This window comes from Crinia signifera, chromosome 2 (genome assembly GCF_055691185.1).
Source record: "Crinia signifera chromosome 2, ASM5569118v1, whole genome shotgun sequence".
Classification (NCBI taxonomy): Eukaryota; Metazoa; Chordata; class Amphibia; order Anura; family Myobatrachidae; genus Crinia; species Crinia signifera.
In genome coordinates, this window is record NC_139218.1 from 285,699,957 (window position 1) to 285,717,336 (window position 17,380).

General features: G+C 44.1%; 1 protein-coding gene across 1 annotated transcript in view; it reads right to left on the reverse strand.

The window, feature by feature from the left end:
- Positions 1-844: 844 nt before the first annotated feature.
- DNAJC3 (DnaJ heat shock protein family (Hsp40) member C3) overlaps positions 845-17,380 on the reverse strand; it is a 51,658-nt gene continuing 35,122 nt past the window's right edge. The window contains exons 6-12 of the mRNA XM_083168785.1: positions 16,710-16,891; positions 16,153-16,272; positions 14,029-14,134; positions 10,478-10,598; positions 4,949-5,081; positions 4,311-4,459; positions 845-1,481 (exon numbers count right to left, since the gene is read on the reverse strand). Coding sequence (XP_083024911.1) covers positions 1,321-1,481; positions 4,311-4,459; positions 4,949-5,081; positions 10,478-10,598; positions 14,029-14,134; positions 16,153-16,272; positions 16,710-16,891 — 972 coding nt within the window. The 3' untranslated portion in view covers positions 845-1,320. The remainder of the gene's footprint in view (positions 1,482-4,310; positions 4,460-4,948; positions 5,082-10,477; positions 10,599-14,028; positions 14,135-16,152; positions 16,273-16,709; positions 16,892-17,380) is intronic.

Below are 17,380 nucleotides of genomic sequence, written 5' to 3' on the forward strand. Positions count from 1 at the left end.
ATCACCCAACCATAGTCCTTGATGAGATCTACAGCGCAACAAGGAGCCTCCAGCAGCGTGTTCAGCGGTGCCAAGGTACAAAGAAAATGGCTGCCGTGACATGCAGGAAAGCCGGGAAATGCCATGGCTGCTGGGAGCACGACGCGGTGACTCTGCCTCCTGCCCTGCGGCTCAGTCTCCATAATGGTGCCAGATTTAATATAAATCCTCTGCTGCACCACCGCTTGTGTTCCCTGACCTCCACTCTAACAGGGAGGCAGGGTAATACTCGGCGGTGGGGCTGGGGGAGGATTGGGCATGCGCCTCGTATGAGTGGTGCCAGTTACATCTCCAGAGATGGTGGTCTCTGTCAGCCAGGGAGTCGGGCGCATACCGTGGCAGCAGCCGGCTCCCTCCGGCAGGCTCCTGCGTCGTAGGCAGATAGTAGCAGCAACTATCTGCCTGTCCTCAATGGCAATTCTTGCTGCTTTATGCCCTAATTACAAAAAAGCCCAGGAGTGAGCCAAATGTGACCTGCTCCCTTTCGGGCACAATCTAAGACTGCCTGGTAGGGGTAGAAGGGGAGGAGTTGGTCACACAAATGTATATTTAAAGTGCCCATGCTCCCTGTGGTCGCCTTCTATTCCCCAGTGTAACTCCTGTGACACCTAGTGGATGAAGGAGAAACAATATATTAATTAAATGCTCATGCTTTCCTAGGCTTTTGCTGGATGGGTGGGTGCATTGTACTGCAGGCACATCCTGAAGGATTACAGGTCACACATTTGCCTGATGGGAAGGATTATATGACTGCAAACACGTTTGCTTGCCAAGTGCTAAAATAATGAAATTAAAGATCCAAAAATGTTTTGTAAGGTTTTAATTTAAGTTGCTATTTCTTCTCTGAACAGCTTAGGTATTAACTCTTGGCACTGGTGTATACTGTCAGGTCAACATCATTTGGTATCGGTGATCGGTCCTCAGAGCGGCCAGAGGATCTCTCCAGTTTTTTTGCAAATTGTTCCAGAATAAGAACTTGAGGAACATTAGTTTGGGATTTCTTCCCATAGAAACACTATCATCTGCCGCAAGCGGGGAAAAAAAAATAGAGCAATGGTAGAACAATAATTCAAGTCTGTCTCCAACATTCAGAACAAAAAAATGTTTTCCTTACAATATATCCAAACTAGTCATTGTTTGAAAGTGTTTACTGCACTTGACTGGAAGCGTGCACAGCAGTCATTCCAACCAATTTCCCAGGATGTTTCCTGCACAGCACTGTAACAAAACATTTCATGGTCTCTGGTAGAAAGGCGCAGAAGGGTGTCACCACTTCAAGCACTAGTTGAAGTGGAATTTGAAATTAAATGGTCCTCCTGAGCTGAAGGGGTTGAATCCTTGCCACTGGTTCCAGCCTCGATGGAAGTGCCCCCCTCCTCCTCCTCCTTGCTGGCTCTCAGGGTCCAATGGATCCTCACCTGCATCAAATCGACTCCTCTTTTCTATGGAAACAAATAAACAACAATGCTCATGTGTTTGAGGGAAAGGGGGGGGGGGGTTAAAGACTGTTCTGTCTAGTACTAAAATGCACCAAAGTAATAAAACAACTATGGCAGGTGTTACAAAACATTTTGTAGTTTCATTTAGCAAATAATAAGTTACCTAGAGACAGAGAGATTTTTTTATTCATCACTGTATATCTGTATGAAGTATTCTACATGGGACCAGAGGGAATAGCACACACAGAAGTAGGAGAATACCTAGAATAGGTGAAATAAACTGCAACACCTTTGCCCATACAGTGAAGGAGATCTTGCCTCACAATTTTATTACATAAATATATGAGAAAATTGTGTGTTTGTCACATACAGGTGCAAGAAAAAGTATATAAACCCTTTGGAATTACCTGGATTTCTGCATAAATTGGTCATAAACTGTCAAACACAGTCTGCTTAAACTAATACCACACAAACAATTACATGTTCTCATGTTTTTATTGGACACACTGTAAACATTCACAGTGCAGGGTGAATAAAGTATGTGAACCGCTAGGGCAGGCATTCCCAACCACGGTCCTCAAGGCACACCAACAGTGCAGGTTTTAGTGATATCCAGGCTTCAGCACAGATGGTTTAATCAGAAATCACTCAGGTACTAATTAAGTCACCTGTGCTCAAGCCTGGATATCACTAAAACCTGCACTGTTGGTGTGCCTTGAGGACCGTGGTTGGGAATGCTTGCCTTAGGCTAATGACTTGTCCAAGACCTAATTGGAGTCAGCCAACCTGGAGTCCAATCAATGAGACGAGATTGGAGATGTTGGTTAAAGCTGCCCTGCACCGGATACTTTATATGCTCATCCATATTCTTTAACTGGAGTGCCATATATATGAGAGACACTTGTATATATGCGTGCAACAGAGTCTCTGAACCTGTACATAATGTGCTAGAACAGTTCTACAGTTCTGTTCCATATACAGACTCATCACACACAATATACAAGCGTTGTGCATCCTAGCCATGGCCAGATTAACAATGGAGCAGATCATGACAGCATGCGTATCACCTGACACCAGCTGGGCACATGGTCGGCCATAAATCATTAAAGTATTAAATTGGATTTTGATTTCCACACAAATTTATGCAGTTTATATTTAGGGCGACACTGGGGCTTATAGCATATGGGTATTACATGCCTACATGGCATTGGCCTCTCCTAAACCACTTCCTATAATAGACCCTTCGACATTTTCAGCTCCAGGCCCATGAGGCCCTTAATCCAGCCCTGATCCTAGCCACATTGTGTTGCTATGTAGAAGGCATTTTCAGCAAAACAAAATGTTCAAATTGAGCACAAATGCATGGGAGGCAACTCACCCACGCCAGGCGTCTTGCGCTGCATGGGAGGCGGCTCAGCCACGGCAGGCGTCTTGCGCTGCATGGGAGGCGGCTCAGCCAGGCGTCTTGTGCTGCATGGGAGGCGGCTCAGCCACGCCAGGCGTCTTGCGCTGCATGGGAGGCGGCTCAGCCACGCCAGGCGTCTTGCGCTGCATGGGAGGCGGCTCAGCCACGCCAGGCGTCTTGCGCTGCATGGGAGGCGGCTCAGCCACGCCAGGCGTCTTGCGCTGCATGGGAGGCGGCTCAGCCACGCCAGGCGTCTTGCGCTGCATGGGAGGCGGCTCAGCCACGCCAGGCGTCTTGCGCTGCATGGGAGGCGGCTCACCCACGCCAGGCGTCTTGCGCTGCATGGGAGGCGGCTCAACCACGCCAGGCGTCTTGCGCTGCATGGGAGGCGGCTCAACCACGCCAGGCGTCTTGCGCTGCATGGGAGGCGGCTCAACCACGCCAGGCGTCTTGCGCTGCATGGGAGGCGGCTCAACCACGCCAGGCGTCTTGCGCTGCATGGGAGGCGGCTCAACCACGCCAGGTGTCTTGCGCTGCATGGGAGGCGGCTCAACCACGCCAGGCGTCTTGCGCTGCATGGGAGGCGGCTCAACCACGCCAGGCGTCTTGCGCTGCATGGGAGGCGGCTCAACCACGCCAGGTGTCTTGCGCTGCATGGTGTATTGTAGCTATATGTAGGAAACATCTGTACTATGAATGCTTTAACACAACCCCTATAGCAGTTACTCCCACCTTTCCTTTATTTACAATGCATTACTGCATCTGTATTTTTTATATGTTATTCCCGCAATTAAAAAAAATAAAAAATTTAAAAAATATGAATTAAACCAGTGTTTTTCAACCAGTGTGCCGTGGCACACTAGTGTGCCTTGAGCTGTTCTCAAGTGTGCCTCCACATCTAGAGAAGCCCAAACCCGTTTACAGCCACCACCAGTTCAACTGTTATTTTCTGGTCTCTTCTTTTCATGTAAAGGGCCAATGTATTTTATTTGTGTTACCTGTGGGGACCAGTGATTGTTTTTTATGTGGGGGCCAATAGGTTTGTTTTTTTCCTGTGGTGGCCAATGTGTTTTGCACTGTGGGGATCTCATGGTGTGCCTTGGCAATTTTAAAGTCTTATTTAGTGCGCCGCAAGGTAAAAAGGTTGAAAATCACTGAATTAAACCTAGAGCTTTGTATAAAATCCAAATATAGGCAATATTTCCTACTGAACCCCATGGAATGTGTATGCTCTATTAAGGTGTCCTGGACATAGGAATTTGCTATTTGTTTTAAGAAAGAAAACTTATTTAGTAATGTATTACCAATGGCTGTCCTTCTGTCAGTGCAAATAACAGAGCACTGAGCGCATTTCTCAGAGTACGGTCTGTGCTGTTCTAACATGCCTATAATCACACACATCAGTGAGGAAAGCAAGTCAAGGTTACCTGGATCGGTTAAGACTTCTTTAGCAGATGCAATGTCGATGAATTTTTTTTCTGCTCGCTTTTTTTCTTCCTCGTCTTGGAAGTTATCAGGATGCCACTGCTGTGCCAGCTTTCTATACGCTTTCACGATTTCCTGTTTTTTGGCATTCCTGTGTGCAGCAGTGAGACAACACATGTGAAACAGCTTACATGGCAAAAGAGCTGTATGTAATCTTTCAGTACAACATATGCATTCACTTCTATACAGGTATGGCTGCGCATGATCAGATCTCGGCAAATAACGATACATACAGTAGCTCACCACATTAGTGGACAATTGTGTAGCTTCTTCCCTGACACAATAGTAATTACCTCATCCTACGGAATTGACAGAACATATATGTTGCTAGATGTTTGTACTTGGAATGCTCCCATTTTTAAAAAGGTTACCACTTATCAGACCAAATTAACTAGTGCCACCTGATCATCAGTCATAATTACTGTAAATGTACCTACACAAAGTGCGCTCAACTACCGCCCCAGAACCCAGTGACATTCATGTAGGGATCTGTAATATTGCTGGTTCATAAACAAACAGCTACCCCCACTAGGTAACAAGTTAGATGCCCCTTATAATAATTATGAAAAATGACACTTACCTTTTTACTCCCAGGATCTTGTAGTAATCCCTTTTCTGAGACTGCTTCATGAGTCTTTGTGCTTTTTCTAGGCCCTCTTTAATCTGTTTATCATTGTCACCATGTTGCTGTGCAGTTTCATAATCCCGAATAGCTGTAACAAAGAACAGAAAACAATTCTAAATACACACATGGTGCATACACATCTCCTGTTGTCAGATCAGTAGTATAGCGACACTGGCTCTAGCTGAGAGATGCAAGACTCAGCTGCACCACCCCTGCCGCTCTAACAGATGTAGCTGAAAGCACAACGCTTTGGCCTACCTCATCTTTTTAGAAGACAATTAATAAGGTTATTTGCAGTTGCATTTTCTCCACCCAGGAACAAAACTGAATCATTTGTTAGGTAAAAAAAAAAAAAAAAAAAAAAAAAAAGATTAAAATCCTTAATAGGCAACAATGTACGGTGTTCAGTTTGACATGTACCCAGCATCTTTCAAACAAGTTGCTCAGTTCTATTTTAAGTGAACAAGTCTAAGGTGTCTTAAGTAAGACAAAGTATTTGCATCAGATGATTTCCAAGCAGATGTTCTCTCTCAGCAAGTGCTACATTTGTCTTTTGTGCCGTTTCCCGGCAAGACAGCAGGAGGTGCCAAGCAATTTATATTACTTAGACACTTGACAGCTTAGAGCAAAGCTGTCCTAAAGTATGACATGAATACATGAATCTGCAAACATTACTTCCACCATCCTGCCAACAATAAATAACAGAAAGGCCACTAAATATCTACAGTTCCAGCGAGCGGAGTCTTATTCAACATACGGGAGTAACATTAACATGTATCAGTGTCAAACTTTAGCTTTCCGGGGAGGCTTCAAACAATACTTCTGAACATTTCAGTCCTGACCAACCAGTGACTTAATAAACTGCAAAGAAAACAGAAGTGTATTTGTCACCAGGTAGATAAGCAGATGCTCTCCCTGACATAACACTTCGCCTACCTGCTGCTGACAAACTAATATCCTGTCCAGTTACCGCTCAGCAGGAATTCACACGTTCATTTGTACAAGAAATAATAGAAGAAAAGAGCATTACAGCCGTGGCCATGTCAGCTGTGAGATGGAGGCCGTTAGCAGTCATTTAACACCTGGGAAAGACCCATAGGAGCCTGACTGCAGTGCGGAATGCTGGTTATATGATGTAGAGGTTTGGGATAATGGCAAATTTCACAACTATCTATACCGTAACCTGGTGTCCCATACAGTCATTTATAGACCATGTCTAGACCTGGGGTAGCCAACCCCAGTCCTCGAGAGCTACCAACAGTGCATGTTTTGCAGGTCTCCTCACAGAATCACAAGTGAGCTAATTAGCTCCATCTGTGGATCTTTTAAAATGTGTCATTGATTAATGAGTGCAGCTGTGCAGCAGCTAGGTTGTCTGGAAAAATGTGAACTGTTGGTAGCTCTCGAGGGCTAGGGTTGGCTACCACTGGTCTAGGTCAACCACTAATGGTCAGCAGTGACTAAGTTAACACATAAGAATGATCGACATACCCTAGGTTGACGGGTATAGCCAACATGAATAAGGCTGACATAAGTTTTTCAAGTTTTTTTGTGTCTATGTCGACATGGACACTGTAGATGTGTACCGTGTCCCCTCACTTGGATAGTAAAATATGAAAAACCACCTTTTAAAAATATGAAAAATTAATATCGACCATGTCCATCTTAAGCTTGTGTCGATCAGGAGTATTTAGTTTTTCAAAAAAAATGTTAAAGTTTTTCATACATTACTATCCAAGTGGTCATAGAGTAAGAATACAGTGTGCCGAGCGCAGCTAGTCATGCGAAAGGACGCAGTACACGTATACAGTGTCCATGTCGACAGACACCAAACCTTCAACCTTATTCATGTTGGCTATGTTCATGTCGACCTTAAAGGTGTGTAAACCTAGGGTATGTTGACCATTCTTAGGTGTCAACCTAGTCACCGTCAACCATTAGTGGTCGGCCTAGACATTGTCGACCCAGGGACCGCATATCGTGATACAGGATATTATTATAATTCAATCCTTCAAAAAGATAAAGGTTTAGATGCAGAAAAAGGTAAAATTATTTTACTACATGCAGCACAGACAGGGCTGGATTAAGGCTTTTGGGGGTCCCAGGGCAACCATGTTGCCCCCCCATCTTCACTTTTCATCCAATCCTCTCCAGTGCAGAAAGTGCATGCTGGGTATTGCACCTCCAGCAACAGCCACTCTGGAACCAGCAAGTTGGTGTTCATCTGTCTTCTGTACAACGTGATTGGTGCTGGTTGTGTCCGCAATGTACTCTTTCAGCGGAGAGTGCAAGGCCTGTGCAGTAAACAGGGACTACAGCCAGCAGTCGCCAGGACCTGGAGTATCCAAGAGTCAGCAACCACCATTTCCACTCCCTATAATCTAGCTCTGAGCACATCAGACATAACCATTGCTAAAGTAGTAGCTATAGGAGAAATGCGAGTTAGATTATTCCTACAAGACCCCCATCAGGTAGCTCAGTAACAAGTGTAGGAAAGGTGGTTTCCAGAGATGGCAGGGCTGGCTGCACTCAGCCTTCATAGTTGGCAGCCAACAGCAAAACAGAATTGCAGCAGATAATCTCCAAAAAGTCTCAGACCGAGGTCATAAGATAGTCAAGGACAGACTATGCTAGGCAAGAAGTCTCACCACCACAGTATCCGGGTCTCTCTGAATCGCCTATACTGCAGCCTAGCCATTCCACCAGAACTCAACACCGACTTACAGTGGCACAATCTTCCCGCTACCCAGGGATTCATTCCAGATGCAGCAACCTCCAATTGTACAATAGTGGTGGACGAAAGAAGGGTCTGACACCTCAATGAGGTCACTCTGCAGGTTACACGACTGCCATGCAGGCCACCCAGGCTGATGGATGGACTCCAGAAAGCCACCAATCTCACCCTCTGCCAATACGCAATATAGGCAGACTGGTATAGGTGCACCAGTTGTGAAGTAGGTAGCAAGTGGCAGTAACGATTAGGGCCCGGGAGCAATGCTAAGATATGGCCATATGTGATGCGATGTATCTTTCCATTTATTGTCATATCCACTGTGCTAGAAAATAGTGCCATTAATGAAATGAGCGAAAGTAAAGAAAGTATTGTATATACTGTAGGATACATAGAACAGCATAACTCCTGAGATCACAAGTATAACACATTCAGCAATGCTGAGCCTATGTACCCAGTCTCAGGGAAGAAGAAACATCTTGCGATAACCTCTGTAATAAGTCACAATTTGAGAGGTTATTTCTGAGGAAATAATCTGAAGGTGACATAAATCCTGTTTTATCCTGATTTATAGCCTATTCCACAAAGTAGAGCACAGGCTGAGGGGGGTTCTGCCAGGTCTCATGCACCAACTCCTGTCTGACAGCGCAGAGGACGCTCAGATTATCTACAGCTACTGGAAATCATTTATAAGGAACGTCTTATACTGCCTGAGAATATTAATACGCGAACTCATCAGCTGGCTGAATAAACAAATATACACATTCCGCACTACATTCTTGTTTTGCAAATACACCATATAAAGTATTATACATGGCTGGCAATGCAAAAAAAAAGGAAAAAGCAAAAAGGCTGAAAGCCAAATAGAGATCCATTATGCTCAAATACGATTTGGCATTATGCACACAAATCCCCATGAGTAAGCCAGTCACAATTTTCCTAACGAGAATCAATCAGCTTAAAATTCAAATGTCAATACGACATCTTTCAAATTAGCATATCCAGCAGGCTGTGTGATTTAACCTTTTCGTACAACATCAAGGATCAGGTCCCTGGTGGCAGATGGAAGCATCACGTCCCTTTCATAGCGCTGCCACACAGCACATGCTAATGACAAGGGCTTGTGTTAGGGAGCTGTTAACATTAACCGGTACCGCGTAATGCTCACAACTATATACTAGTCTATGGGGAAAGAGAGTTCTATTTCACATGGTGAAACCAATCGGAATCTACTACTTATTTATTTAGCAACTTCTAGATGATAGATAGTATCTGATTGGTTGCCCATAGTAAATTTCCCCCTATGTCTTTCAATCCATATTCAGAGCTTTGTTAGTAGAGATGTACACTGGTTTAATGGGAAAACCTGCCACAGTCTACAATAGGTTTCATATATGCCCAACTGAAAGATTAAATAAGTGTGTTTAGGGCAGACTCGGTGGGCCAAGTGCTTGATATCTTCCATCAAATGCGAGGTTTACTATAACTTAGACGCTTCGCTCCCAGCGGCCATAAATGGCCGTCAGGAGGGTGGAGCGCGGGGGGAGGGAGTGCTGCATAGAGCAGTATTACACTGCCTTCGGTCTTCCAGATCAAAGCCAAAATAACTTGTCTGTCAAGTCTATTTCTACTTCCGATCCCAGTGCCACGGGGCCACGCATCGGGATCAAATCTGCATCGAAAGGCAGTTAACACTGCATCGTAGCCACACACGTTAGTTACAGTGTACTATGCACACTCGCTCAGTACTGCGATCACAGAGAATTGGTATAAAGACTAGGCAGAATGACGTGATTACTTTTTTTGCAGATTAGTGGCAGCGTAGCAGACAGGAACAACATGCAGTGCCAGTGTCTGTATTCAGCGGACCCATGCTTTGTACTTGTTATTAGGAATGCAAATAAGACACATAGATGGCAAAGATGCTTATATGTTATATTCCACAGTCTGTAGCTCACCTAATTGGCATGATTTGAGGATAGGGGTATGTGGATACAGCTCTACATTAAGCAACAGGTTCTATTTATAGTAACGGCTAAAGAGTCAATATAGCTTTTAAAAAGGACAGCCGGTGGCTGCGGAGTTACATCGCCTAGCATGCATCACCAGCCTCAGCTATAGAATGGTGCAGTACCTGGGCGAAATCTGTTGTGTGTTCTGTACACAAGGGCACACAGAGTGTGTGTGTGTGTGTGTGTGTGTGTGTGTGTGTGTGTGTGTGTGTGTGTGTGTGTGTGTGTGTGTGTGTGTGTGTGTGTGTGTGTGTGTGTGTGTGTGTGTGTGTGTGTGTGTGTGTGTGCGTGCGTGCGTGCGTGCGTGCGTGCGTGCGTGTGTGTGTGTGTGTGTGTGTGTGTTTTCAAGTACTAATCCTTTTAGACACAGATAAAGCCAAGCAGGCTATTCTATACCATTCCTTTACTTTGCACTTATTGGACTTTCTCCTTTCAGTCTATGTGCTCCTTGAAACAAAGGTCTTCTATAATACAGTTTTGGAAAGATGATTAATGGTTGCCTTGGGAACAATATCTTTTGTAAAAGACTCTACAAGTATTGCTTTGTCTCCAATCTACACCTAGGTAACTGTGAATACATGGCACATGTATGGGTACAGTAAGTAGTCTGTGCAAATAAAGGGATTACCAGAAGTATGTATATGTGGCCCAGGTACATCAATACGTATCACATGTACAAACAATTCCATTCTGTATTCATATCAGCCTTATACAGAAGGTTCAGAAGTGAAAGCGAAGTACCTTCTTCATACATTTCCTCTTGTATGTAAGCCTCAGCTCGGTCCTTCAGAGCATTCACATTATCAGATTCCCTCTCCAGAAACTCTGTACACTCTTTAATGGCTTCAGTAGATTGCTGGTTCTAGAATAAAGTGGTATACATTTATTATATGCGGGACAGCATTAAGGTCAAGTCTGCTTTCTGCAAGCACTGCTAAGACAGAGTGTGTGATGGAGTATTTCAGCATAAATGTACCAGTATATGTTTATCGGACGGCTGAACTGTAATCTCTCTTAGCTTTGCACACAATCATTAAAGACAGTTTCCTTCACCTTCAGACCCCATCCCTCTGTTCGGGAATGATGTAACATAGCCATGTGTTTACATTTGTAGACTTAATGTGTACTTGCCCCTTAACCTGCTCCATTCCCCCCATACCATCCATCCATCCATCTCGTCCCATGGTCCTTTTCTTTCACCTTTCTCCCTTTCTTTTTCATCTCCTTTGTTGTATATAGTAGCGGAAATGTGGTCACTACCCCTAATATAGAACATTACAGGCGCCACTTGTTCACAAGTTTGTTTTCTCAGACAATTATTGACGTACTGTATTGCTTTGTGTATCTTCACAAACATCGTAAATCTCTAATGCTCGTTATAGTTGTACTTATTTTCTTTAACAAACAGATGAATACAATAAAAAAAATAATATCCATAAATGAATATACAGTGTATGTTTATTTTGGACAAAAAGCCCAAATGGAACTTCGATATACTAGTGTATGGGATGAATGGGATAGGGTCATGTATCCCAATAATCAGCATACTCTTGTTATGTTTTCCAGTGGCTTTGCATTGCGACTCTTATGCAAAAAGATGCCCAAGGTTAGCAGAGTTATATGGGACCCTGGGCTTGCTCAGACTTGGCATCTGGTGCTGCATGGCATATTGAGGCTACATATTTGAGGACACATCAGTATATTATTTATTTTAGGACTGGACTTGTAAGCCACAAGGGCAGGTAAAATTAAACTATGGGTACTTGTTTCCTATCTGGGCGCCCACGATTTTAATCGCGGGCATCGGGGGTAAAATCGGGGCCATCGCGGCCGATAAAAAAATCGGGTGCGATGGGCCAGACGCGATGCCCGCGATTTTCCCATAGAGAACAATGTTAAATGCCTCAATTTACCCGCGATGACCACGATTTACCATAGGAAACAATGTTAAATGGATCAATTTACCCAAATCAGCATAGGAACAATAGTAAATGGGCCAAAAACACCCCTGAACATTGAAATGTCCCCCCAAAAGTAGTTGACGCCACCCCGCCATCAACTTGAACTCGAAGCGTGGCGAGCGCAGCGAGCCCGCGAGGGGCGGCGGTACGCGTCCTCCGACCTTTTCATGCCCTACTATCCACTAGGGCGTGGAGTGAGAATAGAATAGTGTGGCGAGCGTAGCGAGCCCTGCGAGGGGACGCGGATACCTTCACAGGTAAACGCGTCCCTTCGCGGGCTTCCCAGGTGTCCGCGTCGCCATGGACACCTGGGAAGCCCGCGAGGGGACGCGTACAACTGTGAAGGTATCCGTGTGCGCTCGCCACGCTTCGGGCTCGGTGGCTCGCTGCGCTCGCCACACTATTCTATTCTCACTCCACGCCCTAGTGGATAGTAGGGCATGAAAAGGTCGGAGGACACGTACCGCCGCCCCTCGCGGGCTCGCTGCGCTCGCCACGCTTCGGGTTCACGTTGATGGCGGGGTGGCGTCAACTACTTTTGGGGGGACATTTCTATGTTCAGGGGTGTTTTTGCCCCATTTCCCATTGTTCCCTATGATAATTTGGGGAAATTGATCCATTTTACATTGTTTCCTATGGTAAATCGTGGTCATCGCGGGTCAATTGGGACATTTAACATTGGTCCCTATGTAAAATCGCGGTAATCGCGTCGGTCGCATCGCATGTCATTATAATGGCATGCGATGTACCCGCGATGCCCGCGATGGGCGCCCAGATATGAAACAAGTACCAAACTATGTCCGTATCATTATTCATGTTCCTAAAAAGGAGAAAAAGACTTAAAAATATAAATAAAATAAAAAACAATGCACACAAATGTCTTGAACTGTAGGTGTTTTTTTTTTTTTTTTAAATGGTAAGGTTAATAAATGTCCTTGTGTAAGGTCTAGAATAGTATTAAGTATTATGTCCCCATGGAATGGCCAGTAACACACTGACGTAGGCATGGCCATCAGTAAGGCAACCATCGATGTTCACCAACAATTGTGCCATTGAAGAGGCTGGGGCTATGCTCCATATTCAGATAGAAAAACATTTTGGGGATCTGTTCCATCATTGGCAAAGAACCACACATTTGGGCTTTGTCATATGTCAGGGGTTCCCAAACGGCTTTGAATCGCGGCACCCTGAAGCATCAGAATGTTTTTGCAGCACCCATAGGCTAATGGTTTCTCATTGAGAAAGTCAGAAACAAATATTAAGTTAGATAATTTCTGGTTATATCTCCTTAGGATCAGTTATGTGGTAATGGACAAAATGTACTTCTGTTTGTCCATAATGTGACTATTATAATGGACCTTCAACTCAGGGCACCCCTGCAAGTCACCCAAGGCACCCCAGCACACACTGTCATATGCGTTAAAGCACTGGCGTACAAAGGCTATAATTCCCTGACTTGCACTACTGTACCTTCTTACTGTGCTGCAGTGCAGGTGGGGACGTAGGCAGCAAGTAGTCATGTAGTACAGTACAACCATATGGATGAAAACAGAAATGGGAAACGGAGGCTGTAGGGATGGTCGGGCCCTTACTACAGAAAATTCAGAAACCCCGCTGTAAAAATGTAGTGCTGTGATCATGCTGAATTTCGGCTGCTGTGCTACCTGGCTGTGGTAGCAACACTACACATCCTATAACAATAAGTGTTTAATAAGTACTGGATGGATCAGTCTGTAAACACACTATTGCATGTGCATATTCATTAGCAGCTGAATAACTTGGAGAGTCAGTAGCAGCTGGAACACAGGTGGTATGTAGTGAGAAGACTGCGTGCAGGCAGTTTGAATGCAGTCTGGAACAAGCATAGGTATGGCTGCAGGATACAGACAGCACACTGGTGTTGGTGAAAGCATTTATTACCTCAGCAGCAGATGATCACTTCTACCTGCAGACTGGGGAGTATTGGTAACAATGGGAGCACTCAGTAAACTGTAATACAGAGACTGGCTCTCGGGAACAGAAGTCTTAGGAGGCTTATTGTAATGGTAAGATACAGGTGATGAGGAGCAGCGGAGCTAGTGAGCTCCAGCAGTGGATTCAATGTGTGCGTCATGTGCAGCGGTAGCACACTGTGGATGGCTGAAAATGCTCAGCTGACCTTAGGCAAGATGGTGGTGCTCTTGTAGCTAGCAGAGAATCCTAATATGACCAACTGACATGCCTAAGCCTGAAAATTATAAGCAGGGTATGGTAAGACTTTCCATACCCACTGTCTTATACTAATATTCTAGACAAGTTCCTTAATACAATACAGAACGGACCACCACTTACTTTCGAGTAACAGTGACATCTACGTTCCTGGACAAGTGACGAATAATAAGGAACATTTGGTTCAGTTTTCAGAACTCCTTCATATTTACTGATGGCATCTTCATACCTGCAAGAACACTCGTTAGTAATACAGAATATTGTAGAGCACTGTCATATAGATGTGTCAATGCAATGAAAGTTATCAGCAATGTAATGTACAGAACATCATTGGGAGTGTCAAACTGTCACATACAGAATGTCCTTACTTTTTTATTTCCCTTTGGATATGTGCTGCAGGGTTTGCATAAAACAGGATTGTATGTGTTAATGTTTAAAACAACATACAGTAAGGCCACATACAGAGTTGGGAGAATATCAGGCTATAAAACTGCCTTCAGTTGCATGTACTACACAAATACTGAGCAGCTTTATTCTAAAGAATGAGCATTAGAGTTTAACTCATACCCCTTTCAGACATACGCGAAAATCCCGGGTTTTTTCACATGAACGCGCCCAAACCCGGGACTAGTGTATGTCTGAAAGGGTATACCCGGGATTTCACTCCCAGATACTGAGCACCTGCAATTGACCCGGCTTATGTCTGAATGGGTTTACCCGGGTTTTTCCGTTTTAAACATGCGATGTTGCTTTTTTTTGCTGCCGGGGCGTGTCCCATTTTAATGATGAAACACTGAAATGCTTGAAAAGCCTGGCTTATGTGTGAAAGGGGTATACCCGGGTTTTTCCCGGATTTGAGGTGTAGTGTGAAAGTTACTAAAATCCCGGGAGTGACCTGGGTTGAAAATCCTGGGTAAACCAGTCCAAAAGGGGTATAAAACACCCTTTCCCATTTTACATTTGCTTTTAAAATAAACATTTTATGTGTGCACAATTAGTTCCACCTCACATAAAAAACAAAGCAGTAGTTTGTGTCCTGCAGTATCATTTAACATATTTAGCACTTAACCCTTTGAGTACCAACATCTGTGTGAGATGCGCAAAACATCTGCTAAAAATGCCAGCGTCACTCACATTTGTTATAATCCTTTTTTTAACATTTTTTTCCTATATTATTATGAATAAAAATATTTGCTTGGAAATTTTCACACCAATTTTGACAAATACACTTGGCACTCAAAGGGTTTAACAACTTAGTGATTGTTATTTGTACAGAGGTGTCCTCGTACATCTTGCTTCAATACGCCACACAGTGGGCAATGCTTGGTTTGAGTGAGGGACCGGTCTGTTACTGTTCTCATTGCTATGCAAGTAAGACACACAAGCAGCTTATGCTGATTAAAATATGTGGCATGCCGGGTATGGATCATTAGGTCTCCACCACTTAGGTCGACATTCATTGGGTCAACACCATTAGGTCGACATGCAGAAAGGTCGACATTGGTCTAGGTCGAAATGACAGGTTGGAAAGCATTAGGTCAACATGGGCAAGGTCTACATGGGGTTTTTCACAGTTTTTTTACCTGAATGTCGACACAGTCGACCTGGACACTGAAACGTAGCACCGCGTCCCTTCACATGGCTTGCCATGCTTCGGGCACTATTTTATTCTCCCACCACGCCCTAGTGTATGGTAGGGCATGAAATACCACCTGTCGGCACAAAAACCAGTGAAAAACCCCATGTTGTCCTTTTGACTGTTGACCTTGCCCATGTCAACCTAATGCTTGTGTCAACTTAATGCCATGTCCACCTAATGACTGTATACCATTCTATTTGCGCCTGCATACAATACATCCAACTTATTTGATCAATCATAAACTGAAGACATCAGTTCTATCTACAGTATGCAGACTACTGACTTTATTATAAGGAAGGGGAGATACCAATGGATAGTTAGCTAAGTCAGTGATACGGCAGCCTCATGTCACTATCGGGAACTACCAAGAACCTCTGTCTGTGGGTTCTTGGTTATTTCTATTCCCCTTCTCACACAATGACACAGCATCTGACTTGGTGGTGGTCATAGCATGGATGTAGAGTGATTGATCATCGGGACAGTTTGTAGGAGATAATGGGAAAATGGCTACAGAAACATGGGCGTGTTTTGTGGGTGTGTCTTACAGAAGCATTTATTACTGGATGACCTAGAAAGATCCGGTGTTCTATCCATAGACAACCTCCTACCTTCCTGCTTGGATGAGCTCTTCAGCACTTTGGATCTGCTTATTTAGCTTCTTCACTTGTTTGTAGTGTGAAAAACAGTCTTTATGATCTGGATCTAGCTTTAAGCACTCCCGGATTTCACTAAGGACAGAGGCAGGAAACACAGGAGGTTAGTGAAATAAGGACTTTTCCAGGAATACTAAATGAATTGAGTATAGTCACCAAATTGGCATGTAATATTTGTAGGAGGTAAAGTACTGTAGTACGTATTTACGCATCACACGGGAATAGAGAGCGTCCGTATTATTTACATCTCACATTGACAAACATTTTACTTAGGACGGAGCCGCCTACAAACTTCATAGATGTATGTGCAAAAAGGTTCTGGAAATGGTTCTATTTAAATGCAGGAGATATATAAATGCACAGCAGACTCCTCTTTCAGAGAAGGCATTCTACATAACATTCAGTAGACATAAGTTACATACATGTCTGTACCATCATGCTTGACGTGTATGTATGTGTGCTTTGGTCATGTATATAACTACTGACAGCTCCCTACACGTGGCAATCCCCACCTGAGGGACATCTCGTGGTCTCCCAGCTCATAGTATATGCGGCTGACTTTGTAATAGGCTCCCGTGTTATCACTCCTTAGTTTGGAGGCTGCTTTTAGGTCACTGATCGCTTTTCCAGACTCCCCTTGATTGATGTAGCATTCAGCCCTCAGCTCCCGGACCTCGGAGTCCCATACACATGTCTCAAAGAAAAGAAATAACTTTATTCACCTACACAAGGCATGCACAATACGTGAACATATAACTGGAGGCTGGGTCAGCATCAAAGGCTCAACAACAAATGGGACTGCTGCTTAATCTGCCGGCAGTTACAGGCTTTGCAGGAGGATCAATAAAACAATGTTAGGGGGGAAAGCAGAAAACACTGAGGCATAAACAAACACAACAGTCATAAAGACTTTCTTAGTTTCAGATCAGAAAACACTTAAGGCCTAGAAACTAAATATAATCGTCAAAATGTTGCTCCCATATTTTAGGACCAAACACAGTGAATGCTATTCTGTAATCAGGCTGAAGGGTAAAGAGTATGGGCCAGATGCACCTATCTTCAAAAGTGATAAAATGGGGAGTGATAAACAGCCAGCCAATCAGCTCCTACCTGCCATGTCACAGATTGTGTTTGAAAAATGTCAGGCAGGAGCTGATTGGTTGGTTGTATATCACTCCCTATT